Source organism: Paramormyrops kingsleyae, chromosome 25 (genome assembly GCF_048594095.1).
Source record: "Paramormyrops kingsleyae isolate MSU_618 chromosome 25, PKINGS_0.4, whole genome shotgun sequence".
Classification (NCBI taxonomy): domain Eukaryota; kingdom Metazoa; phylum Chordata; class Actinopteri; order Osteoglossiformes; family Mormyridae; genus Paramormyrops; species Paramormyrops kingsleyae.
This window is the reverse complement of record NC_132821.1, coordinates 4,095,154-4,120,951: the sequence shown is the minus strand read 5'-3', so window position 1 is coordinate 4,120,951 and position 25,798 is coordinate 4,095,154. Positions and strand designations below refer to the sequence as shown.

Below are 25,798 nucleotides of genomic sequence, written 5' to 3'. Positions count from 1 at the left end.
TTCCAAAGAACACGTTTCTGGGACAACAAAAAAAAGGTTGAAACTGCCATTCCACCCCCTCTTGCGCATATGAACTAATATCCAGTTGTGATCAACCATGTTTATCATGGCAGTTTTTGGCTTCCAATGGTTTTTACAACACTGTGGCAGAATGATTATACAATAATCACAGATTTGATGCACAGGTTTTAAATAGTTGGTTTTCTGAAATCAACAAAGGGTCGAAATTATATGTACTGGGTCAAAAAATACATACAACACATCTAATATTTGGTTAAATGTCCCTCATCACTTTTCACCTCAATCAGACATTTGGTAGGCAACAACAAGCTTCTGGCAGAATTCTAGTTGGATATTTGTCCACTCTTTTTGGCAGACTTGATAGAGTTCAAGCAAATCTGTTGGGTGCCTGGCATGAACCCGACCTATAAACACAGTCCACATATTGTGAGTGAGGTTGAGGTCAGGACTTTGTGGGAGGCTTTTCAAAATGCTTAATGTTAGTCATTCCAAAACCAGCTTTGATTTATGTTTATGGTCATTGTCCTGTTGGAACACCAAATTATGTCCAAGTTTCAGCTTTCTAGCTGATGATTTGGGGTTGTGTTGAGGAATTCTGAGGTAAACCTCCTTCATTGTTCCATCCAATTTGTGCAGCGCTCCAGTTCCACTGGCAGGAAAACATTCTCAGAGCATGATGTTACCCCACCATGCTTAGCAGTTGGTACAGTGTTCTTGGGGCTGAATCCCTGACCTTTTCCCCTCCAAACATACTTCTGGTCATTGTGGCCAAACAACTCAATTTTTGTTTCATCTAACCATAAGACTTTCCTCCATGTGATCAGTCACAAACTTTACCTGAGCTTGAAGGTGTTTATTCTGGAACAGGGGCTTTTTTTCTCAGATGGCAGCCTCTCAGGCCATGACAATGTAAAACTCGCCTGACTGTATGGAGTGACATTGGTGCTCCAGCAGCTTATTTTGCATGACAGACCTGTCTTGACCATCCAGATTACTTTCCACTCACCTGAGGTTGATAGTTTGGGTTTTGACAAAGTGACTACAGCTCCATATGACTTGTACGTACAACAAATTGTCTAAACTGATGATCTTGGGATCAGAAGTTGTTTAGACATGATTCCAAGAGACATTCCTGACTTGTGTAAGTCTACAGTCCTCTTTTTCAGATCAGTTCTGAGTTCCTTGGACTTCCCCATTGCAACATGTGTTGTTCAATCCAATGAGTGATGTTAAATGAGCTGTTTTTATGTTGGTACAGATAAACTACCAGCTGTAGTCAATCATGATCACTAACAGGCAGTTAAAAGACCTTGGCACAAAGTTAAAAGACTGTCAGCACTACTAAATTAATTATCTAAGTAGGTATATGTACATTTTTGACCCTGTATCTATAATTTCTGGTTTCAGAAAGTTAATTGAAAATAAAATTTGTGATTTCTTTATGAAATCATCGGAAGCCCTGAACTGCCATGGTGTGTTTGTGATAAGTGCATATAATTTTTTTTTTAATCACAATCATCCTTTATTTTGCAATCATTATTGTCTCCTTTTGTCTTTCAGTTGTGAGAGAGTCATGCACAAAATCATTTAATCATTTTTATAGTAATGATTTAAGGTATATTAACTTGTTTGTTCTGCAAAGTTCCAGTCCAGTCTGACTGAGAACAATATTTCTTAATTAAAAATTTTAATCTATTGTGTTATAATATGTTGTAAAGTGTCACAGAGGTAGAGAGCTGTTTAACCATTACTGTGTGATTGTAACCCTTTATCTTGATTAGGCATGATGGGATGCATTGAGATCCATGCTGCTGTATGTAGTACTCTGTTCTGATGGGAGTATTACTGAGTACTGATTTTTTTTAAAAAACATGCAGATAATAGTAACTCTTTGTTAAGCATACTTCTATCTGCCTCTACATTCCAGACTCTTCACAGAGAAGCAGCAAAACTACTACCACCTCCACTCAGTGGCCTGCACTGGCACCGAAGTGCACCTCTCCAGTTGCAGTGTGAAGTTCAACAGAGGGAACAGCAGCACTGGCTGTGCAGGGGGCATGCCGGCTGTGGTCAGCTGTGTCTCTGGCCCACAGTTTGCCCAGGCCTCTGCTCAAAAGAAGAAACTTAAAGTATCGGTAAAGTGAAAGGCAGATAAGTGGTAGATAAGATCGGCAGAGTGAATAGAAGGGTGTCAACATTACAGGTCATTTTTTTTTTTTTCCTGATCGTCATATCCGTCCCGTGTCACTCCGTTACAGAACACCGTGAGGCTGAAAGCAGGAGCCCGGATCGGAGAAGGCCGAGTAGAGGTGCTGAGGTACAGCAAGTGGGGCAGTGTGTGCGATGAGCGCTGGGGCCCCCAGGAGGCCAGCGTGGTGTGCCGGGAGATGGGCTTCGGCAGTGCCAAAGAGGCCCTAAGAGGGGCCCGCATGGGCCAGGGTGAGGAGCCTGTCATTCCTGCACCAAAGCTCAGTCACGATCATACAGTGTCTTGAGTTCCATTTCTCATTTTTATGATTATTTTTCTATTCAAAATAAAATTATATTTCTATTTCTCAGTCAAGTCGTGCATTTCACTTTTAATCAATTACAATACAAGCTCAAATGCATGAAATTCAGCTGTTGTAACACATACCGCTATACAAAGGCAAAACACAGTATGCTGACACTGAAATTCAGAAATAGGGCTAAAGAGTTTTTTGACGGTCCATCCATATGTGTAGTAGGTAGTTAATCGTGTGCCTAAGAGACCCAATTTTGGTCATAACTCAATTTTGATAAAATGCACAGTTACTATGTTTTGCCTTCATTTGGAAAACATGTTTATGGTGGTGCAGGAGGTAGTGCTACTGTTTAGCAACTGGAGGGTTGTAGGTTTGTGCCCCAGCTCCTCCTGACCCCACTGAAGTGTCCTTGAGCAAGACACTAAACCCCAAATTGCTCCAAGTGAGCAGGTTGGCACTTTGTGTGGCAGCCACTGCCACTGGTGTGTGAATGTGAGGCAAAAACTGTAAAAGTGCTTGAAAGAGTAGGAAAAATTCACTATATAAATGCAACCCATTTGCATATTTAATAACTTCTAACACTGTTGAATTTCTTTGTTAAAACAGTTTACTGTTTACAATGTATAGAGCCCTGTGAGATGTAACTACTGTGCTGTACTGGGTTGTGCCTTTGTCATTGTTGCAGGATTTGGGCCCATCCATATGAATGAGGTCCAGTGCACAGGACAAGAACGGTCCATCTGGAACTGTCAGTACAAAAATGTTACCTCAGAGAGCTGCCAGCACACACAGGATGCCTCTGTGAGGTGCAACGTACCTTACATGGCCTATGAAAACACGGTCAGAGAGCCGCATCCGCCGTTTCTCTCCAGTCAGTCCAACTCTTCCTTCTACCCAGTCACATTTTCATTCTTACACATCTTCTCTGTCAAGGTGTTCAAACAATCAGGACTTTTATTTATAGTTAAAGGTAATTATATTGACATAACAGCCTGATCAAGCATATTTACTGAATATCCCCTAACCCTAACCCTAACCCTAAGAAATGAATGCAAATGCACAATGCAAGTAGAAAAATATATTTTTCTGCACCCAATTATTCATTAAGTTATGCATTCATTTATATACAACCTTAAGATATATAAGTGGAAAATTATATAGGCCTTCTCACAATAAGAACAATGTGAGTGCAATTTGAAAAATTCTTCAACAGTTGCAAAGTGTTTCATTCAGTCATTCATTTAATAGATCACAAACTTTATTCCAGTGCCTTTTGTTTCAGTTAGAAATATTAACTGTAAAATGAAAGCTAAATAACTAACTAGGCAGAGAAAAAATATTTAAAATTTATTCCCAAAAATATATTTTTTCTATTATATTTTTTTTTATTATATATATTTTCTATTCCAATAATTTATAGCTTTCCACAGATTCTTATAGTGAATACAACAAACCTTTTATAAAGTTGTTACTATTAGGGCTGCACGATTTGGGGAAAATATCGAATCGCGATTTTTCTGACAGAAATTGCGATTACGATTTGATTTGCGATTAAATTTTTTTATGTCAAGCTTCAGTTCAATATTCAGTGTGTAGTAATTTTAAAACATATAACGCAGCATGAGATACCATCAGTATTAACTGGTCTATATTCTAATGCAAGGATGAGAATTTAAAGATGTGATGTGTCAAGTTAAATAAAGTAATAATGAAAACAACTGCAGCAAAAAGAAAAATAGCGATCTTGCAGGTAACGCTAGAAACGCCTTTCCCCACGCCAATGAACAAGCAAGAACTACTTCGGTGTATGCAGCCCTTTTGTTTGTGCTATTGTGTTGTTAGCTGCTGTTATTAACACTAATAATGTTCATAGCAGAGTGGCTGTTCTGTCCTGAAACCGCAAAGCTGGAAATTTTTAAACGTACAGTAGTATGCATTTTATAAAATGTTGAATAAATAGAAGTCGTTTATTGGTTTATTGGTCAGTCAAAGTTTCCGCTTTTTAACAACTGTATACGGTTATTTTCTATACAAATCAATTCAGGTGAAACAAAAAATGTATGTGTTCATGGTTGCAAACTCTTTCAGACTCTCAAGCGAGAAATCTTACAGCAAATCTATATTCCATTCTGAACTTAAAATTAGCTGCATCAAAAACGTTACGGCAGTTTGCAAACTCTACAGACTATTTACAAGGTAATAAAACTTACATACATGTAAATGTGTGTGCAGAACAGAGAACAGAAAATTTCACTCCATGCAGCTGACCAAAGTTGCCAACCCTGCATTTTATTTTAAATGAGAAGTAAAATGCAGTTTTCGACTGAAGCAGCTTATCATTCCTTTGCTTTGTTACTCGGACAAATACAAAATGAATGATTAAACATTATTCGCGTCTCTTTTTGTATGTTTTCTAAATAAGACCGCATGCCCATACCCAACTGTAATAGCGATTAAAGCGATCTATTCTTTTAGTATTTATGTTAAAGCAAGACTTTTATTTTATTATTGTTGTGGGATTAATCTTTGGAAACGCTTAAATTTAATAAGCACAAAAACATATGACATAAACACGACTGTATTGTGGGTTTTATGGCTTTTTTGGAGGTCACCGACTCCTGACTGTCTCATTGTTTTGATGGGTTAGCAGTATACTGTACTAATGCCAGGGGCGTTGCTTGAGATTTTGGGCCCCTTGAAAGCATATCATATTAGGCCCCCCAGTCCAAACCAATCCAGTTATTTTCCTAATTTTGTAGGGCCCCTGTCACTCAGGGGCCCTTGGAATCGTCCTAGCTTTCCTCCCCCTTACGGTGCCCCTGACTAATGCTATTGCCTATTAACAAAAACCAAAGGTATGATACGCTGAAGTACATTGTAGCTGGTGTTTAAAAGGAGCTCGCCGGTTCTATTGATGATAGGACCTTCCTGAAACAATCTCGGACCATGAAATACGAAGGCAATTCACTTATAGCTCAGTAGCAGAATCAGTATTTTTCCGCACCGCGAATGTAACATTTTCCTTGGGTTTCACGTGTTTGCTGTTTGTGGGCCTATACGCCTTCTTGGGCCACTTCTGATTGGTTAGCATGACTTGCACGCGAGAAGCACAGCGCTTGTGATTGGTGAGAATGACTGTCACACAGGGAGCACGGCATGAATTTGTAAAACTATTCTCACAGCAGTTTTAAACCCTGGGTCCGACGTGCTGTATAATGTGTATCCTAAATCGCGTTTTTTGCAACTTGCTAATCGTGTTGTTTCAAATCGCGATTTCGATTTGAAATCGATAAATCGTGCAGCCCTAGTTACTATGTTGCTGATTTTATGTCATGAAAGACACAATTGACCCATTTTCCTAGTTACAGAAAAATTTATGAGATTTTGCTAATGGACATCTGCAAAAAAATTGATTTACACACTATGCAGCTCATGTGGGTTAGCCCTTCTCGGAAGAACATTTACAGAAATATGAGCTGGCTTTATGATTTATTTTAGTGGTTGTTTTCAGGTTAGCCAGGACGTGTTTGTTTCCCTGTGTACCTCGATATCTCCTGCTGTAACTTTGTGTGTTTGCACTTGCAGATCCGCATCACAGGGGGGCGCACACGGTACGAGGGCCGTGTGGAGGTGGCAACCACAGACAAGAATGGAACTCAGGGTTGGGGGTTGATCTGTGGAGATGGCTGGGGTACACTGGAGGCCATGGTGGTGTGCCGGCAGCTGGGACTCGGTTATGCTAATCACGGCCTGCAAGTAGGTCGCGCCCCGCCTTCTCCAGACTGCTTCACCTTCTCATAACAGACGTTAAATCCTAGTGCTTTCGAACTAGGATCTGAGGATATGAGACCCACCTCCCGAATTCCATCCCTGTTCTGCATATGTTGAGTCTGCAAGCTCCATTTAGCATGCAGGTATTTTATGTGAATTGGTGTTGCTGGATTGCCCTTGAAAAGCAAGATAGTTAAAAACCGGTTGTAAAAATTTTAAGGTCATAAAATGTTTAAATTTGTGCAAATAGCGATTAAATTCTGAGATATTACGTAAAGACTGAGTAATCATACCTATATAATAAATTATTTGAATCATTTATTCAGTTTTTGCAGATTCTCGTTCCTTCATTATTGTGCATATTTTGCTCTGGTTCTCTAGCTTCCCCAGGTCGTTGCTGAAAATGTGAGAAAAAGCAAAAATGTAAAAATACAAATGAAATGAAAAAAGGGCATGTCATATGACATAATTTTAATTTACAACTTATATGTTTTTGAAGCAGGTAATTCTGTGCAAAAGTGGGTCTAGGCTGTTTTGGAAGAAGGGGCCAAACTTATTGCTTGGTATCCGCACGCACAGTGCTATTATTTTTTATCTATCAAGGCTGTGTAAAAAAGTTGTTAACAAGTATTGAATTAGATTTTAATAATGGTGCAGGAACCACGTAATGGACTGGAGTTTGGTGCTGGGTGTACCACCGCTTTGTGCTACTGGAGTTTGGTGCTTGGTGTACCACCGCCTTGTGCTACTGGAGTTTGGTGCTGGGTGTACCACTGCCTTGTGCTACTGGAGTTTGGTGCTGGGTACCACCGCCTTGTGCTATATGTTGCCTGGGATAGGCTACTGGCCCCAGTGACCCTGTATTTACTACAGTTTCTCCTATAATTTCAAGCAGTTCCTTTATAATTTCTGCACATCTGGATTGTGGGTGGACAGACCAGTTATGAAGGTGAAGTTGATGTTAAAGTGAGGAGCTAATTGAATATACAGGTAGCCATTAGATAACAGGTCTAGAATAAGACTTACTGAAAGTATTTGAGTTTGGACAACTTGTGTCAGGTGATGAGCACACATGAAAAATACCAATCTTGTATTTATGCAGATTTATTACCGAAAAACTTCACTACACAATGAAAATGGGATGTTAAATGTCATATTCGCTAAATTGAATGAATTATTATACATTGCATTCAGTTAATAACAAAAACACCATTATCACAGAATACTTTAAACTCATGAATGTGCTGACGGTGTTTGAGAGCAGACCTCGGACACACTGGAAATGTCTTCCAGCTACCTCGGGAATGATTGGCGATCTCCTAGAGCAAGCTGCTGTCTGTGGCCATGCTCTGTCCTGCTTGCCAGGCTGCCTGCATTGCCCTCACCAGGAAAATGACTGGAAGATGAAGGTTGCTTGATTATATTAGGCAGTTTCCATTGTGAACTTTAATGTGCTTTCACAATAGCAACAACTGACCGAGGCATAAACGAAACACCTATTTTTTAATTTGTATTATGTATTTACATTCACCATTATACCCTTGAAAAGGCAAAATGTGAAAACCACAAATACAGAGAGTCCTTACGGGCTAGGAACCTTCTTTACACCCTAATATCAGAAGCATTTCAGTTCACAGTGCCAATTCTGCTGGCTAACCCTCGAGTTTGTTGTTGTTGCCAAGGAAACATGGTACTGGGACAGCAGCAATGTGACGGAGATGGTCTGGAGCGGTGTGAGGTGCACTGGGGAGGAGATGAGCCTCAGCCACTGCCGGCACCAGAAAAACGGGAGCTGCCGTAGGGCGGGGGCACGCTTCTCGGCAGGTGTCATCTGCTCTGAGAGTGAGTGACACGGGGACAGGGATTCCCTTTCTGTCTGTGCCTTTCCCTGAAGACCTTATTAGGAGAATTGTCGTTATTTTAATAAGATTTTGTTCAAGTTTGTTCTGATGGACATTTATGTCTTTGTTATGTTTAAATTTGTAAAAATACTTTTTTGTTCCAGTTGGTAAAACTGTTATAACCCCCATTTTTCTTGAACAAAGACACAATTTGCTAACATCTGGTGAAACATTGTACATGTGCTTAGCGTAGTGTGACACTGGTGTTCCCCTTGATGTGGCAGCTGCCCCGGACCTGATCATGAATGCCACACTAGTCCAAAATACAGTTTACATTGAGGACCGGCCCCTGCACATGCTGTACTGTGCCGCTGAGGAGAACTGCCTCTCCAAGTCAGCCGCCAACGCCAGCTGGCCCTATGGCCACCGCCGACTGCTGCGTTTTTCATCCCAGATTAACAACGTCGGCCGTGCTGACTTTCGCCCCAAGGCCGGCCGCCATTCCTGGGTGTGGCATGCCTGCCATGCGTAAATATTCATTTTAATTATTTTTCATTAATCCAATGCAGGGTCACAGGAGGGACTAGAGCATATCTCAGGCCACAGAGGGCACAGTCTATAGGAAGATAAAGGCAATTTAGAGAGCTAAGCTAACTGTGCATCTTAATAGTCTGGGATGAGTGCAGGATACTCAGGGGAAAGCCATGTAACACAAGGGAGAACATGTTAACTTCGTATATATACAGAATGCACATGCAAACTCCACATTATGTCAAAGTGGACATGCAAACTCCACATAGACACAGAGTGGATAAGCAAACTGCACATACGCAAAGTAGGCATGCAAACATCACAACTGCACAGAATGGATATGCAAAATCTGCATATGCACAGAGTGTACATGCAAACTCCATATATACACAGAGTGGACATGCAAACTCCTTAAATACACAGAGTGGATATATAAACACTGCATAGAGTGGATATAAGAAATGTATAAACCCCTGTTAAAATGCCAAGTTTTTGTGATGTAAGTGAAGTAGATGACTATAAATAATTTCAAAACTTTTCCCACCTTTAATGTGATATATAACCTGTACAATTCAATTGAAAAACAAACAAATCTGTCGGGGGAAATCTATATATTTTTTTAATAAGCTGGTTGCATAAGTGTGCATACCCTTCAGCTAATACTTTGTTGAAGCAACTACAGAATTTAGTCTTTTTGGGTACACATCTGCCGTCAATTAAAGTGCCTCTGGTTAACCACAAATACTTAAAGTTCTGCTGTCATAGTAGGGGTTTCCTCATTTACTCAGTTACATCCTACAGCAAAAGCCATGATTCACAGAGAGCTTACAAAGCATGAAAGGGATCTCATTGTTGAAAGGTATCAGTCAGGAGAAAGGTACAAAAACTGTCCACAGCTTTTGATATACCATGGAAGGGGGCAGCGTGTGGCTCAGTGGGTTAAGCCTGTGTTCCTATAATTAGAAGGTCACCAGTTCAAACCCGGCCTCAGCACATCTGCAGGTCCTTGAGTAAGACCCCCAGCTCCCTGGGCACCCCAACAGGTGGCTCCCCTTCAAAGAGCAAATTGAGGGAGGCATAAAGACAACTTTCCCACAGGGATCAATTAAGTTTCAATTATTATAATTATTATTAATTAAGACAGTCATCAAGAAGTGATGAAGTGTCAATTGAATTGTACAGGTTATAGGTCACGTTAAAGGTGGGATCTAATTCTCTTACATCACAAAAACCTGGCATTTTAAGAGGGCTGTGTACACTTTTTGGCAACACTTTACTTGAAGCAGTCTACATAAGGGTGACATGTAACCGTCATAAGAATGACATGACACATGTCATGCACATTAATGACACATTATTGATGTTTATGACTGTTGTCATAATGTGTCATTCGCTTTTTGAAACTGAATGACACATTATGACAAGAGTATCTTGTCATCTGTATGATTCATGACCTTCATATGAAAAAACACAAAAATCAAACATAAAGAAAATTACAGTCTAACAAAAAATGTAAAAAAAAAAAAAAAAAAAAAGGAACCCAACACAAAGATGATTTAAAATGTGTTGGACCGTGCAGGCATTATCACAGCATGGATATCTTCACTCACTATGACCTACTCTCTGCAAATGGGACCAAGGTGGCCGAAGGGCACAAGGCCAGCTTCTGTCTCGAAGATAGTGACTGCAATGAAGGTAAGCAGAAATGCATTGTGGTGGACTCTGGGCTCCATGGTATGGACACCATAAACCAAGATATTTTTTAAGTCTGTGGCACTTGCGATGTGCCAGCCAGCTCTTTAGCCATCACTTGGTTATACAGTAGTCCCCCTGTATCTACAGGTAATACATTCCAAGACCTATCACGTATAGCCAAAACCAGAACCATCCACGGAACCCATATATATATATATGGGGTTGTCAATATTAACGGGACGCGGATTAATCCATCATCATGATTAATCTGATTAATCTGATTAATCTGACATGCGCGCTCCCGTTTCTCGGAGATCCGAGAAATATCTCGGAGCAGCACAGAGGATCCCGAGTTCAGAATCCAAGATGGCTGCTCCCTTTATCAACATAAGGGAAAGTTGTAGTTTTATACTGGTTAAGCACTACTTCTCATTTGTGGCTCATTAAATCGGTCGCACACACTCTACCGTCTGTGTTGCTACGGAGTTTTATACATAAAGCACAGCGCATAATGTGTTGTCAACTGATAACAATGGCAATTAACCGGGCTAGAATTGGATTTCATGATTAGTCGGATTATTTGTCGGATTTACGGTAGTTTGGGATAATTGTAAGTGAACGAAGATAAAGACCATTTAAACTGAGGTACCTTAAATCCGAGAAGTTGTCTGGCTAAGCAAAAAATCTTGCTTTTTGATATGGGTCCATGGTATTGCACTTCTGTGGCAGATGGAATGCATCTGACTCGTGTTCAAGATGTTCGGTAAACATGTTAAGTGCATATATATCCCCTTTTTTCTTGAGTCTGTTTGCTCATGCGAAATGAAATGCGATTAATATAGATTAAAAACTAAGGATATTTAATCGTGAGTGCAAAGTACTTCATACATTATTATACAGTACTGTACAGTACTATATATACTCTCTCAAATGAAAAGTATTCTGACGTTTTAGCCTAATTCTCAATATTCAATAGAACAGGGGTGCCCAACTCCAGTCCTGGAGGGCTGGAGCCCTGCATATTTTTGGGTTTCCCCTTAGTTAACACACCTGATTCAACTTCTTGTGCTAATTACCACACAGCTCTTGAGCTGAATAATTTATGGTGGAACAGGGAAAGAACTAAGCTACACAGGGCTCTGGCCCTCCAGGACTAGAGTTGGAGACCCATGCAATAGAGCAATGAAAAAATATCATGTACAAAAGGATAACGGAGCAATGAAAATCATGCTTTTTATAACCTTCAATGGATGAAAGGACAGTGAAAAAACATCTTGTTACACGTTTTACAGTTTGTTTCGGACCACGGATAACTGAAACTGTGATTACTGAAAGCGCAAATTTGGGGGGAACTATTGAATTAGACACTTTAAAAATTCTGAAGAACATTTTAGTGCTGCCACCTCAAATATAAATGGTATAGCTGGTGTATCTGTTTCTGGGTGTCTTCGTTCTACGTTGACTGCAGGGGTTGCGAAGCGGTATGCATGTGCCAACTTTGGTGACCAGGGGATCACAGTGGGCTGCTGGGACTTGTACGCACACGACATAGACTGCCAGTGGGTCGACATCACTGATGTCAAGCCAGGACATTACATCTTTCAGGTGTGTTCTATGTAACAATGTGTGGAGGTACTTAATCAGTCAGACCATTAAAAGGGATCTGCTGTAATATTTTGTTTAGGATTTACAGTATGAGGTGGTGCTATGATGGTCATCTGTGAATGAGCTGATACATGCTGCACTGCAGGTATCCCTGTGTAAAATGTTCATTAAATCAGTAAATCTGTTATGTATATGCCTAAGAATATCTGTCTTCAGTTTTAGACCATCATTGGACAGCAACAAGAACAGTAACAATTTTGTACTTGCAGGTTGTAATAAACCCAAACTTTGAAGTGTCGGAAAGTGACTTTACCAATAATGCCATGAAATGTAACTGCAAATATGACGGGCATCGAATTTGGTTGCACAACTGCCATCTCGGTAAGTTGTTTTGTATGATGTGGCTATTTGTTTATCAAGGCTTTTTTCGTTGTCATTTAGAATGGATTTTAGCAATGTCTTTGTCTTTAAAAAAATGTTGTTTTTTTTCTTTGGTATTAATGTATTTAATTCCAGAAGCAGATACTGGCACAAGCTTATTCTCTGTCATAATGGTACCATTGGTTTCTTTTTATGTATACTGTTTGTGTGTGCACCTGGATCTTGTTTTTCTGGTACAGAAGCTGGTGTGATGATACAATGTCCAGCACTAAAATGCAGAAGCTGTCCTTTTGTTACTCTTTCCTTTCACTCTACTTTTTTTTAGGTTGTTGTGTGCTATTTTTATCTCCCTGTTTTTCTCTCTCTATCTGATCCACCCCCCTTTTTTTCTCTATTACCCTCTCTTCTTTCTCTCCCTCCTCTCTTCTTCTCTTTATCTCTCTTATTTCAGTTAACTTTCCCTGTCGGCTCAGGCTTAAAACCGCAATAATCTAAAACGGTGAATAAAGAGTATATTTCAAGTAACAAGAGGAGCTTACCCCGAAGCTCCACTTGGCAAAATAAAAGTGTTGGCACAATATAGCACCCAGACTAACATCCTGGTTGCTAAACTGCCGATACGACAGGGGTAAGAAAAAAAAGGAGAGGAAAAAAAGGGAAAGGGAAAAAAGAAAAAAAAAATGTTGTTTTTTATTTTCTGTGATATCGTGATATGCAAGGACACACAAGAGACCTGGGTGTACAATCATGCACCCGTAGTTTTGGGGCTTATATAAGCACTCAGGGGAATGGGCAGAGGAGAGAGGTGACAATGGAGCTGGGGTTATACTGATTCAGGGGGGTGCGGCATGCTTCCATCATGCCAGCATGTGACAGGGAAGGTGGCGAAAGAGAAAGAATAAGCAGCTTGCTTATCCCAGGCGTCCTGAGGCCCTCAGCTGGGACAATCAGCAGCGGCACCGTGTTAGCATTGCGGTGGTTGCTTTGTGTCATCCAGCTGGCGTGGGGAGTCACATCATACAGGGTTCAGTTTAGGATTCCCTCTTGATGTGGCACATCACATAGGGCTCAGTCTAGGATTCCTTCTTATCGTGTCACATCACATAGGGCTCATTTTGGGATTTCCTATTGTTGTGGCACATCACACCGGTTTCATTTTGGGATTCCCTCTTGTTGTGGTACATCACATAGGGTTCAGTTTAGGATTCCTTCTTATGAGCTTCCCAACTTCTCCCTACTCCTCAGGTGATGCGTTCAGTGAAGAGGCAGAAAGAAGCTTTGAGAATTACCCTGGACAGCTCAGTAATCGGGTTTCCTAAGCAATACTAGGTTCAGGAGGAACATTCTTAAGGAATATAACCAACCTTTTTCTTGAGTGGACTCCCTTCTAACCTTTGAATTTGAATGTCATTCCTGTCAGCAACCCATAAAGTACAACGAATCAAAATTCATGCACAATTTTGGGGTGTGGTGCTATGATTGTATCCCAGCTGAAATTTCCAGTAGTCTAAATGGGAGTATCAGTGAAAGTGTCAGGTATGTTAACAGTATTATGCTGGAATATGTAGTAATTTTTCATAAACCAACCAAGTATTCTGATTGTATTATGCTTTCCAACACAAATCATTCTGTTTTGGGTCGTATATAAATGTTTTGTACTACTGTATTACACATACAAAGAAATATAAGAAATGTTTGTGAGTTTTTGGTTATAATATATGTACAGGCAGTCCCTGGGTTAAAAACATTTGGCTTACGGACCACTCGTACTTATGAAATGACTGCCATAAAGCATATTATAAGTTTGAATACGATGGGTCGTAATAACGAAGACACACACAACATTGTGACACTCATGAAACATTGAGTGGCTTCAGCGGTTTGTCAGCTCAAGGTACAGTACCGTATGTACTTTTATTATTACTGTATAGTTAATAGTATTATGTACTGTATTATTATTATTGTTCCTACTTACCTACAAATTCAACTTAAAGACAGACTTAGGGAAAGGATCTTGTTCATCACCGGGGGACTGCCTGTACAGTGAATTGTTGGTCCAGTTAATCACGAAATACATTCCAAAGTTACGGATGAAAATGTAGCTCAAGGAAATAAACCAGTTCAAATGGGACATTCCCTCCTTTCTCATTTTCCATTTTTTGTTAATTATAACAATGCCTGTTCTCAACTGGAATTTAAAGTTTCTTTTTTATTTATAAAACCCAATGAAATGCCTGAATTCATTTTTTATAATATTATCACCTTCAAATCCTGTCCCAGCCAGTCTATTAATCATCTGTAAATGTGCGTGTTAAATGTAGTTTCCCACTGACAAGAACAGCCCAGACAAGCAGTACGCTCCTTGTATAAATTCTTATAGTCTAATTGCATTGGAATGTCAGTACATTTATGATTCAAAATTACAGCACAGCTGTTTCATCTAAATCTGAGTGAGATTTAGCCACAACAGTTTACAATGTCCTGTGTTTTAGTTAGTAACTTTTTTACTTAAAACACAACATGCCAAAACCAGGGGGCTCATTTGTAAAGACTAAATAGAAGCTAACATTTTTACACACATTTATATGAAGATTTTGGGATTTATAAAGAAAAGCTTAACCTGAAAAAAATTACATTTACAAATTTTCCAGAGCAGTTGAACAAATGTTTTGTGGGGAACAGAAATAAAGCAACATCTAAACAAACATGACTGTGAGGGAACACAAAGAAGAGGCCTGACAACCAGGAAGGGCACAAGTAAGAGGAAGGTTATGTCAATGATCGGACTCGGGAACACAGAACTGGGAGGCACATGTATACATGACTAACGGGAGCAATTTCCACATGAAAGGTGGGACATGAAGGATAAACAAGTAGCAGGTGCAGCTTTTTAGGCTATGACAGGGAGGATATGGGCAAGGGTATGGACAGCAACAGAGTTGGGAAACGACACACCCCAGGGTCAGCACTAGGGCAGACATACAAGGCCAGAGGACACAAGACAGATGGGATCATGGATGGGACAAGTCACATGGCACGACTAGGGGTATGGAGCAGACAAAGGCAGAGCCAAGGAACAAAGAGATAGTAGCAGGAACGCACACCAGAAGGCCTTTGATGTTGTCCCCCACAAACGGCTCTTGCTAAAGCTTAAAGCTGCAGGGATTTTAGGAACTGTGGCAGCTTGGATCAAAAACTGGCTAACTGACAGGAAGCAGCAAGTAGTTATTAGAGGCACAATGTCACAGTGGGCCTCCGTTCATAGTGGGGTACCGCAGGGTTCAATTTTAGGACCACTATTGTTCCTAATTTACATTAATGATATTGACACCAATGCATAGAGTAAACTGGTTAAATTTGCAGACGACACCAAGGTGGGTGGTGTAGCAGACACTGATCTAGCAGCAGAGAGGCTACAACGGGATCTGGATTTAATTAGCGACTGGGCTGATACTTGGCAGAAGAAATTTAACACAGATAAATGTAAGGTAATCCATGCAGGGAGCAGAAATATAAAGTACAGATATTTTATGGGTTCCACTGAAATAAAGGTAGCTGATTACGAGAAAGATCTCGGTGTGTATGTTGATGCTTCCATGTCCCACTCTCGCCAGTGCGGGGAAGCAATTAAAAAGGCCAATAGAATGTTGGGTTATATCTCTAGGTGTGTGGAGTTTAAGTCAAGGGAGGTGATGTTACATTTATATAATTCCTTGGTAAGACCCCACCTAGAATATTGTGTGCAGGTTTGGTCACCATACCTTAAGAAGGACATTGCTGCCTTAGAAAAGGTGCAACGGAGGGCTACGAGAATGATTCCTGGTCTTAGTGGAATGTCTTATGAGGAGAGGTTAGCTGAGCTGAATCTGTTTAGCCTTGAGCAAAGGAGACTAAGGGGGGACATGATCCAGGTATATAAGATTCTAACGGGTCTGGATGCTGTTCAGCCAAATGGCTATTTCAATATTAGTTTAAATACTAGAACTCGTGGCCATAAGTGGAAATTAGTGGGAGAACATTTTAAAACAAATTTGAGGAAGCACTTCTTTACACAGCGTGTAGTTAGAGTATGGAATAGTCTTCCTGCTAGTCTAGTGGAAGCTAAAACCCTGGGTTCCTTTAAATCAGAGCTAGACAAGATTTTTACAACTCTGAGCTATTAGTTAAGTTCTCCCCAAACGAGCTTGATGGGCCGAATGGCCCCCTCTCGTTTGTAAAATTCTTATGTTCTTATGTTCTCTCTCTCACACACACACACACACACACACACTCCAGAACAACAAGGACATGTGGAGGGACAACAAAGACAGGGATGGAAACATATGGGTTGGCTACAGAGGACACAGGCTAGGGCAGGCTCAGGTATCAGGACTGGGACCCAGGCATGACCTGAGGGAATCAGGAATGCCCAGGGAGTCTCCGGGATCCTGGAGAGCTGGGTGGCAATGAGGAACATCAGTCCTCATGGGGCCGCTCCATGGAGACCACCAGGTTGGCGGAGGAGTGTGCCACAGGGCCCCTCCACATGGCTTCTGCGGGAGAGCAACCTGGACAGTCAACTTTGAATGAGCACGTGTCCAGACAGTCAGCATGGATGGTGCGCAGGAGACTTGGCTGGCCCCTCACTTGGGCCCCAGCCAATACCTGTGGCCAACCCAGGACCTTGGACCAGATTGACCCAAGCCTTGGGTTGAGGCAGGGGCTCATAGAGCAGGACTCAGGGCAAGGCCCAAAGAGTCCTTCTCCAAGTCTTCCTAAAGGGCATCTTCCAGATCAGTCCCATCGGGAGGTGAGCAGGGCAGGAGCCACCAGGACTCCCATCAACTCAGGAAACCTCAGAATACTCAAGTCTTTAAGCAGGTCTCTGTATCTGCTCTCGAAGGTGAAAAGCCAGGAGCTGGCAATAGGGTAAGAGATGGACAGTACAGGATTGACAGCAGTCTGGTCATTCTGTCATGAATTGAGGAACAAAGGACTCAAGGGCAGTGTTGTGGAAAAATAAAAGGGAGTTGAATGAACTAGATGAACAAAGACTAAATAAACAGGACTATGAGGGAACAAAAACAAGCGTATTAGCAACCAGGAAGCACAAATACACCAGTAAGGTTCAATGTCAATGACTCAGGAACACAAGCCTGGGAGGCACGAATATAGTGGACTAATGAGGGTACTAACGAGAGACAGCTGGGAGTGATAGCCACCAAAGAGGCAAGACAAGAGGGGTAAACAAGTAGCAGGTGTGGCTTGTTTGGCCATGACAGGCAGGAAACAGGCAGGGATAGAAATTTGTTTGTTGAGCTGACCAAATTAACAGTGGCAGCCCCATGCTGCCATCTCACTTTATTTTTTGTTTTGTATTCCTCTATTTTGACGCTATAAAGTCTGCACTTTTCTTTCCCTCTCGTTTGTGGCTCCATTGTCTCTGAAATGGTGTTACAAACATGAACTACAGTGGATATACTGTATACATGGTGGAGATGTACAGGGTGCAGCTGGGCTGGTGGATTGGACCATGTTAACGCCTGTACTCACTCAGTGCACAGTATGAAACTTATGATCTGCTTATTTTTGGAATTTTCGAATTTGTAAAGGATACAGTGTGCATTTTACAGTTTTGGTAAATTGTGTAGTATTCTGAGAAGTGTATTTAAGCAATTAGGAAAAATTGTAATTTAATTTTTATTTATTTTTTAAATTTAACTTTAGGGTTTGCATTATTTAAGATATGTAAAGAAGTATATTAAATTGTAATACTCCTTTGTAGATATTTGTGAAAAATTTAATTGTATGGCATCCTCACAAAACCAAAATATGACTAGGGAAAACAAGTTTGTGCTGAACTGTTGCTGTACAACAATTTAAGATTTATTCATATTTAAGAAATAATGAACACAGACATAAAAATAAAATAATGGCCCATTTGTGCATTGACTTATTTTGTAGTACAAATAATGAATGAAAAAACATGCAAAAAAACTGTCCAAAGTTTGACTTTTTAATACACGCTGCTGTCATATGAAATATTATTTAAAATAAAACTGCAGTAAAAAAAGAAGGTGAACATACATTGTTTTCTCATATTTGGTTAACAGTGACCCCATTATCCCTATAAGTTATCACAGCAATAGTATTCTCCTATAGGGTCAGCCTAAGATAACGTCACCAAAAGAAAGTGGTGTTTTCCCTGCTCCCGACTGGCTGAATGTCCCTGGGTGATCAACCAATCCCTGTCCCTCTCTGCACCCCAGTGCAAGTTGTTGATGCAGAACAATAGGTGTGTCTTGATGGTCCTCCTTTCAATGTCTAAAATGGATTGAGCTGTGCTGGATACCCTCCTTCAGGACAGCTCTGAAAAAAAGAGAGAGAGCTGTTACTGCAGTTCTTTCCTCCAGAGAATGAAACTTTGAAACGAAAAGGGGATAATGTGCATCGACATGTACACATGACACTGATGCCTTTAGGGCACAACATTACACTGGGCTCAAACTGAATTCTCCCCCAGTCTCCATAGAGAATTTGTGATTTTACTTCAGTTGTGACATCACCACAAAAGACAAGGGATCCAACAATCCTCTCCACAAAATTGCTAATCAGCCTTTATTGTTAATATGATAACTGTTCATAGAACTGTTACATGCCTTTCAGGGGAAATTCTTCTGAGAAAAAAAACAAGAATTAGTAATTACAGGGGTGTCTTTAACCCCCCCCCAAATAAATATACACTACTTAGCATAATCAGATTCTCTTAGACTTGTTGCTGAAAGCTGTGCCAGCCGACTCAACCATATATAAATCACAACTAATTATACTGCTAATATTATTTATAATAGCTTATTATTAAATTTTAAGATTATTTTTTTTTACTAATATAATTCTAGAATATTCAGAAATTGAACAATGCTGACTCATCTCTAGTTTAAATGGTGTGTTCCCATGCATTTTCATTACAATAAGACTCCCCTAATAAAGGCTTAGCCCCCACCCTTTCATAAATCTCTAGTAACATTCCTGAATATTTCAATATATATATAAAATAGAGGAAAAACTGCGGATTCAAAGCCATGCATGAGTATAGATATACAGTCATAACAGTGGTTATAACATTTTGTATGTGCTTATGTCTGCTATTTTTAACACTTATCCACCCAGACAGCACACATATGTTGAAATGCCATTGATTCCATATCAGACAAAAACGTTGAAACAACGTTGATCTTCAATCTTCCACTTTATATCAACATTGAATCAAGGTTTTACCACCATTAATTTTTCAATATTGAAAATCTGACCAAAAATCAATTTAGTTTCAACGTTGATAATTTAACACTGACCATAATTCAACGCATTTAAGTACAATTCAACATTGAAACAATAACATGGTGCTATCTGGGCAGGGCAGGGTTGCAGACTGAGCCTGGAGTCTATGGGGTACAGGAGCCCAGCCTCCAATCGCATGTTACTGACAGCTTTAGAAGGTACGACCTGGAGGCAGATGGGGGAGATTCTCGGGGGCGGGGGTCGCTGAGGTGGACGTCTCGGCTGGGACCCCCCAGACTGTCAGGGGTAAGCGGAAGGAAAATATCAGACAAAGAGCAGAGCCCAGGTGGTTACTAGCAGAGTGAATGATATGAAACATCAAGCATTCTAGGGGTATCAAGAAACAAAAAAAGTTTTTATACATCCAAACCAATGCATTTTTTCTTAGTTCTGAATATTTAAGGTAATTTTCCACCTATCAAAATGCACAAAATATGTCAGTTCACTCATTGAGCAGAGGAGCTGGTCATGTTGCTTTACAAGTTTCTTAAAATGTGGTATCATTTCTAAGAATGCAGTATGCAAAATGGCACACAAGTGGTCATAATTTAACCGAGATCTGTATTTGCATTTATTAAAGTTCATGACTGAAAATGTTTGCTCGCACTCAGAAGTGGAGGCAAACAGCACCAAACTACTTTGAGCAAGCAGTCTTATCAATAAAAATTTTATATCACTTAGTGAGGCATAGAACTGGCTGAGTGGCACTTAGAGATTAGAGTCACACTGGAGATCGATTAGCTTGTGCTGAACGTTTGGTGGTGCCTTTTCATGATCATACAAGAAAGGGTGTGACACAAGCTCCAGTGATTCCTCGATCTTGGTGAAATCTGCAAAATGCCGGGTGAACTCGGCATGCGGGTCCATGAGTATTCCACTGTATATCACAGAGGTTGGCAACCATTTTAAAGCAAAAAGCCATTTTCTCCTAAATGTCTGACCCAAGATTTACAGAGCCACAATGGGCAAAGAAGGGGGATTGAGATACGAATTTTAATGTGATATGTGTATAGATGCATTTAACACAAAAATAATAGTTCAAGTACTTACAAAAACTATTATAGAAAAACTTTTTTGGGGGGGCATCTCAGGTTTAAATCACTCGGATGTGTAACAGCGCAAAGGTGACTAACAGTACAACACTGATTAGTTCTGTAGCGATAGTCTTCACCCTCATCCCTCCTTTCGTTTGGTCTGCCCTTCGCTCTCCACTTCAGTATTGTAACTCTGCTGACCGAGCAGTGAAAAATGTACTCACCACTCTGAACTCAGCTGGCTATAATATGTAAAACGAAAAAATATAATAATTTTTACGAAGACCTGGGAAGGCATGGTGACGATTTACCACAAAAAGTATATGAAATAATTAGGAATCCCAATAAATGTTGAAGCGTACATCCAATCTCAGGTGCTTAAGAAAACTCCGGAAGGCATACTATGTAACCAGAGACATAATCTCATTTTAGTGAATGACTTTGAAGAAGCTGTAAATCATGCAGTTAAGACGTAACAGAAGCTTCCCACATAGCAAGATGAGTCTGAACCGGGTCTGGGCCAAATGTTGTTCAGAAATTGCCGCAGATCCGTAGACTAGATCTGATCCAGTGTCTTTTTGAACAACGGATCAATACTGGTCTGAATCCGCTTTCTGGATTTGAAATAGATAAGGGTCACATGTGGGCCAGAGTTACATTGAATGTTACCAAATCTGGCCCATATCGGCACCAGAATCAAAGTTAAATTCAGAGCAGCTTCCAGTGGGGGCAGTGAGTGGCTCTGTGGGCTGGTTCAAGCCCCGGCCTCAGCAGAGAATGCTGCAGATTCCCAAGCTATGAAGGGTGAGATGATGGTAGTGAGGAGAAGCATTCCAATGTACATGTACTTGTGTGAATGAAGCATGTTTCTTTGTTAAAATAATAATACTTTCATAAAGATAAATCATTTATCATAATATATTAAGACATGAAAATGTGAATTCGTCTATCGTTATGAGAAGAGCCGCAGCCGCGTGGCTCGTGAGCCGCAGGTTGCTGACCCCCGGTATGTCATATAATTCTGTGAAGGCATGTCGACAGATGCCAGTGTGGGAAAGTGAAGCATCTGTTGCCAACTTGCATGTTAAACAACTTCAGTTTTGCCTGAAATATATTTACGTAACTGTACAATTCATGCATAAACGCATCCTTTCTATGAGGTTTTATATTTAACTCATTCAAATGGCTCAAAATGTCAACTGTGAAAGTGAAGTCGTACAGCCATCTCTCGTCATGCAGTTCTGGGAAATCCTGCGTCTTGCCTAAGGTGACACGGATCAGTTTATCCCATGACAAATTTAGTTGTTAAAGGCAGGCAGAAATGGCGATGAAATGTTCCTGTCCTGTTATACCTGTCAGAAATTCTTTGTTTTTTTTCCTCATAAGTTATTTCTTGTTAAATTCTCAATTCCTTGAATAAATAAGGAAAGCTGTGCCATATCTTTAATGTCCATACTATCCTCCAACACAACTGAAAAATACATATTTAAAGTCCTTAATTTTGCCATCCAACTGTGCACTCAGATCCATCCATCCATCCATTGTCCAACCCGCTTATCCTACTGGGTCGCGGGGGGTCCGGAGCCTATCCCGGAAGCAATGGGCACGAGGCAGGGAACAACCCTGGATGGGGGGCCAGCTCATCGCAGGGCGCACTCAGATCCTTATCAATTAATTCCTTTCGCCGGGTTATTGTTACTTTATGTTCACATCCTGGGTGGAGGGAGCCTCAGTGATCGCTAGCAAATGCGGGGGACACTCTCTGACGTAGGTAGAGTGGGTGGAGACAAGGTAGTTCAGAAATCGGGGCCTTGAAAACTTTTTAAAGGGGTCGCAAAGGCTTATCTTTGTGCCAGCTGCCGATATGGTATAATTTGTCAAAGCATTAGTAATTATGTTACAACAAACAATACAACGCTCTAAATAAGTAACGTTAATGAAACCGACAATTCACATTGTTTTGTTTTGCATACTATGGTGCCAAAATGGTGCCACCTTGAATACCAATAATTTTAGATACCTTGGTTTATGCCAACACGTCACTATTACTAGAGGGTAAAAAAATGCCCTGTCAAGACATATTCTGTCTCATGGTTTATACCCTGACGGCATTCCATACAATTTCTCCTCCATTGTGCTTGGGACCTGTTTGGTTGGAACAAAGGTTTACATGCTTTGAGCAATCTAACACAAAAGGGCCTGAAAGATCCTATTATGGGGCACAAATTTTAGCAAAGGAAATGGCTCTTAAACACACAAAGAGGACGCAGATACACAATCACATGGAAATAAACTGGACGCAAGCAGACCATAAGGCCTGTTCCTGAACTCAGTGGTAGGACCTTTTTGGGTGTGGTGAAACTGTGTGCAGGGGCTGGTGACTGGGACTGAATGGAGGACAACTTTCCCACTGAAGAGGGGGTCGTTTGGGCTTGACCGGGGGCCCAATGCTGGTCAGCTCTTCTGCTGGGCTGGATGAGGCTGGATTCTGTTACAGGCCTCAAGGGAAGGTTCTCCTTTGTGGTGTGAGACTCCTGCAGAGACATTCAGCAGATCAGCATCTACCAGAGCTGATTTTGTAAATGAGAAGCATGAACCTCAGGGTGTTATTACCCACTAAAAGCTATTTTGAGAGTTTTCAGCATAGTAGATGAATACAGCACATTGTGTATCACAGTATGAATTCATTAAATACTGCTCCTATTCTCTGAAAGTGCAACTTACCTTGGATTTGCTGGTTTTACTTGAGGATTCAGTTATTCCAAGTTGCAGTGAGAGGTTCTGATGTCCATTATTAACCGACTGGCCCGAAATGTCGTTTCTGAAGGAAAAAAAGCAGAAGGCATCCAAGAGGCACAAAATCGAGCCAGTAAGATGATAGCTGTGCTACAACATCCTAATATTTCCTAAATGAGGTTTTTAATCTCGAACGAGATGCCCAAGGTGGTCCTGAGTGAACAGACTTTAGCAGGGTTTGAATACAAGCAGCCAGAAGAACAGATGAAAGAGAAATATGGTTAATATTGTGTATTGTCTGTCACTGGGTGAAGGACACACTGGCAATGTCAGTTTGTTCATCTGATTCTACTACATAGATTTTTATTCATTTGTATATATTATGCTTTTTAGTATGATATTGATATATGATTGGGGAACATATATGCATGTTGAATCAAGCTCAATTTCCCCTTGGGGATCGACAAAGTATTATCAATCAATCAATTAAATGGAGTAATTCTGTTTACAAGGTCAAGCACCTTCTGTAGTCACCCTTCCCTTTGCTGCCACTAAGTGGCGTTACTTCCATTTTGGTGTGGTTTGTCTCAAAATTTATCCAGATCTTCACCATACAAAGGTCCGATAAATAATTTCTATCATGCTGGCAAGAGCAAACTTCTGAGGCTGCCCTTCACTCTGCTATTACAATGTGACACAGTTTCAATTTTGGTGCAATTTATCTTTATTATTTAATCTGACCAGTTCTAGTTTGTCACCCATACAATGCCACTGCACGGATTGAAAAAGATCTGTCAAATACTTTTGTCTGAAACTGTCCTTTTCTTTGATATCGCTATGCAGTGCTGCTTCAGTTTTGTCTCAAATTACAATCACTTCCAGGTCTTTACCCATATAATGTGTCTACAAAGATTCTAACCAATTTAAGTAATACTTATTGAGTTTTCATGATGACAAGATTAAGTGTCTTAGGCTGCCCTTCTCTTAGATATTACTATGTGGCACTGCTTCAGTTCTAGATCTTCACCCTCCAATTTTGTTGGCAAAAGTTAAAAATGATCTGTTAAACACATTTTGAATTATTGCAGTAACAAGATCAAGTGTTGTAGGCTGTCCTTTTCTTTGCTATCATTATTCAGCACTGCATTTATTTAGGTGCATTTTGTCTCAAAATTTGACCACTTTCCCCATACAATGTGTCTGTAAAGTTTGAATATCATTGGTCAAATACTTTTAGAGTTACAGGGTTCGCAAGACTACAGCCTTTATATTTAATCCTTTGATGCCACACAATATATTTTTTGGACAATTTGTCTGAAAATATAACCAGCTGTAGATCTTCATTCGTATTATGTTTTTCGGAAGCAGTAATAAGATCCATCCATCACTTTTTGATTTATCATATTTACAAGGTTAAATGTCATCTGTTTTCACCCTTCTGCTGCTACTAAGTGGCGTTGCTTCAATTTTGGGGCAAATTATCTCAAAATTTGATCAGTTCTGGTTCATCACCCAGACAAAGTTCCATGTTGCTTAATACTTTTGAATTATCACATTAATGAGAAAATAACTATGATGGTGGACTGTTCCCAAGACCATATGCATTCCCTGTCTGAGGAAAAATATGTATGTATGTAATAAGTATGAAATTAACAAAGTCAACGTAATCAAAATATGGTATATCTAATAAAAGAAGCCCAGTTATGCACCCATCTTGTAACGGTTTTATCCAGTTGGGCATTGCAAGGTACAATCATTGTGCAACACAATTACACTATGTGTACTGAGGAGCTCATGGCACGGCACTGATACCTGATCAGCCTCTGAGTCAGCCACGTGTGGAAGAAAGGAGCCTTCACCTTCCAGCACCAGAACAGGACCAGGACACCAGGTATCAGAACCAGGAAGGTCAAGAAAAGGCCCACCACTAGGCCCTGTTGGTCTGAAGACACCAAATCAGAACAAAACACACTTTATAGACATTAGAACATAAGAACATAAGAACATAAGAACTATACAAACGAGAGGAGGCCATTCGGCCCATCGAGCTCGCTTGGGGAGAACTTAACTAATAGCTCAGAGTTGTTAAAATCTTATCTAGCTCTGATTTAAAGGAACCCAAGGATTCAGCTTGCACTACGTTATCAGGAAGACTATTCCATACTCTGACTACACGCTGTGTAAAGAAGTGCTTCCTTAAATCCAGTTTGAAATGTTCTCCCGCTAATTTCCACCTATGGCCACGAGTTCTTGTATTTGAACTAATGCTGAAGTAACTATTCGGTTGAACAGCATCCAAACCTGTTAGAATCTTATAGACCTGGATCATGTCCCCCCTCAGTCTCCTTTGCTTGAGGCTGAA

At 40.4% G+C, this 25,798-nt stretch overlaps 2 protein-coding genes across 3 annotated transcripts in view; one reads left to right on the top strand and one right to left on the bottom strand.

Moving 5' to 3' along the window:
* LOC111835570 (lysyl oxidase homolog 3B-like) overlaps nucleotides 1–14,480 on the top strand; it is a 40,413-nt gene extending 25,933 nt beyond the window's left edge. Inside the window, exons 5-14 of the mRNA XM_023796008.2 lie at nucleotides 1,949–2,156; nucleotides 2,280–2,460; nucleotides 3,211–3,365; nucleotides 6,111–6,281; nucleotides 7,979–8,138; nucleotides 8,422–8,665; nucleotides 10,248–10,363; nucleotides 11,832–11,968; nucleotides 12,238–12,349; nucleotides 13,595–14,480. Of these exons, the coding sequence (XP_023651776.2) occupies nucleotides 1,949–2,156; nucleotides 2,280–2,460; nucleotides 3,211–3,365; nucleotides 6,111–6,281; nucleotides 7,979–8,138; nucleotides 8,422–8,665; nucleotides 10,248–10,363; nucleotides 11,832–11,968; nucleotides 12,238–12,349; nucleotides 13,595–13,668 (1,558 nt within the window). The 3' untranslated portion in view covers nucleotides 13,669–14,480. The remainder of the gene's footprint in view (nucleotides 1–1,948; nucleotides 2,157–2,279; nucleotides 2,461–3,210; nucleotides 3,366–6,110; nucleotides 6,282–7,978; nucleotides 8,139–8,421; nucleotides 8,666–10,247; nucleotides 10,364–11,831; nucleotides 11,969–12,237; nucleotides 12,350–13,594) is intronic.
* Nucleotides 14,481–18,178: 3,698 nt separating this feature from the next.
* LOC111835568 (disintegrin and metalloproteinase domain-containing protein 33-like) overlaps nucleotides 18,179–25,798 on the bottom strand; it is a 75,918-nt gene continuing 68,298 nt past the window's right edge. Inside the window, exons 19-23 of one of the 2 annotated variants that reach the window (XM_072707137.1) lie at nucleotides 25,249–25,378; nucleotides 23,425–23,521; nucleotides 23,043–23,234; nucleotides 19,832–19,903; nucleotides 18,179–18,697 (exon numbers count right to left, since the gene is read on the bottom strand). In XM_072707137.1, the coding sequence (XP_072563238.1) occupies nucleotides 18,653–18,697; nucleotides 19,832–19,903; nucleotides 23,043–23,234; nucleotides 23,425–23,521; nucleotides 25,249–25,378 (536 nt within the window). In that variant the 3' untranslated portion in view covers nucleotides 18,179–18,652. Of the gene's footprint in view, nucleotides 19,904–23,042; nucleotides 23,235–23,424; nucleotides 23,522–25,248; nucleotides 25,379–25,798 lie in introns of both variants that reach the window. The other variant, XM_072707136.1, reaches the window with a different exon arrangement.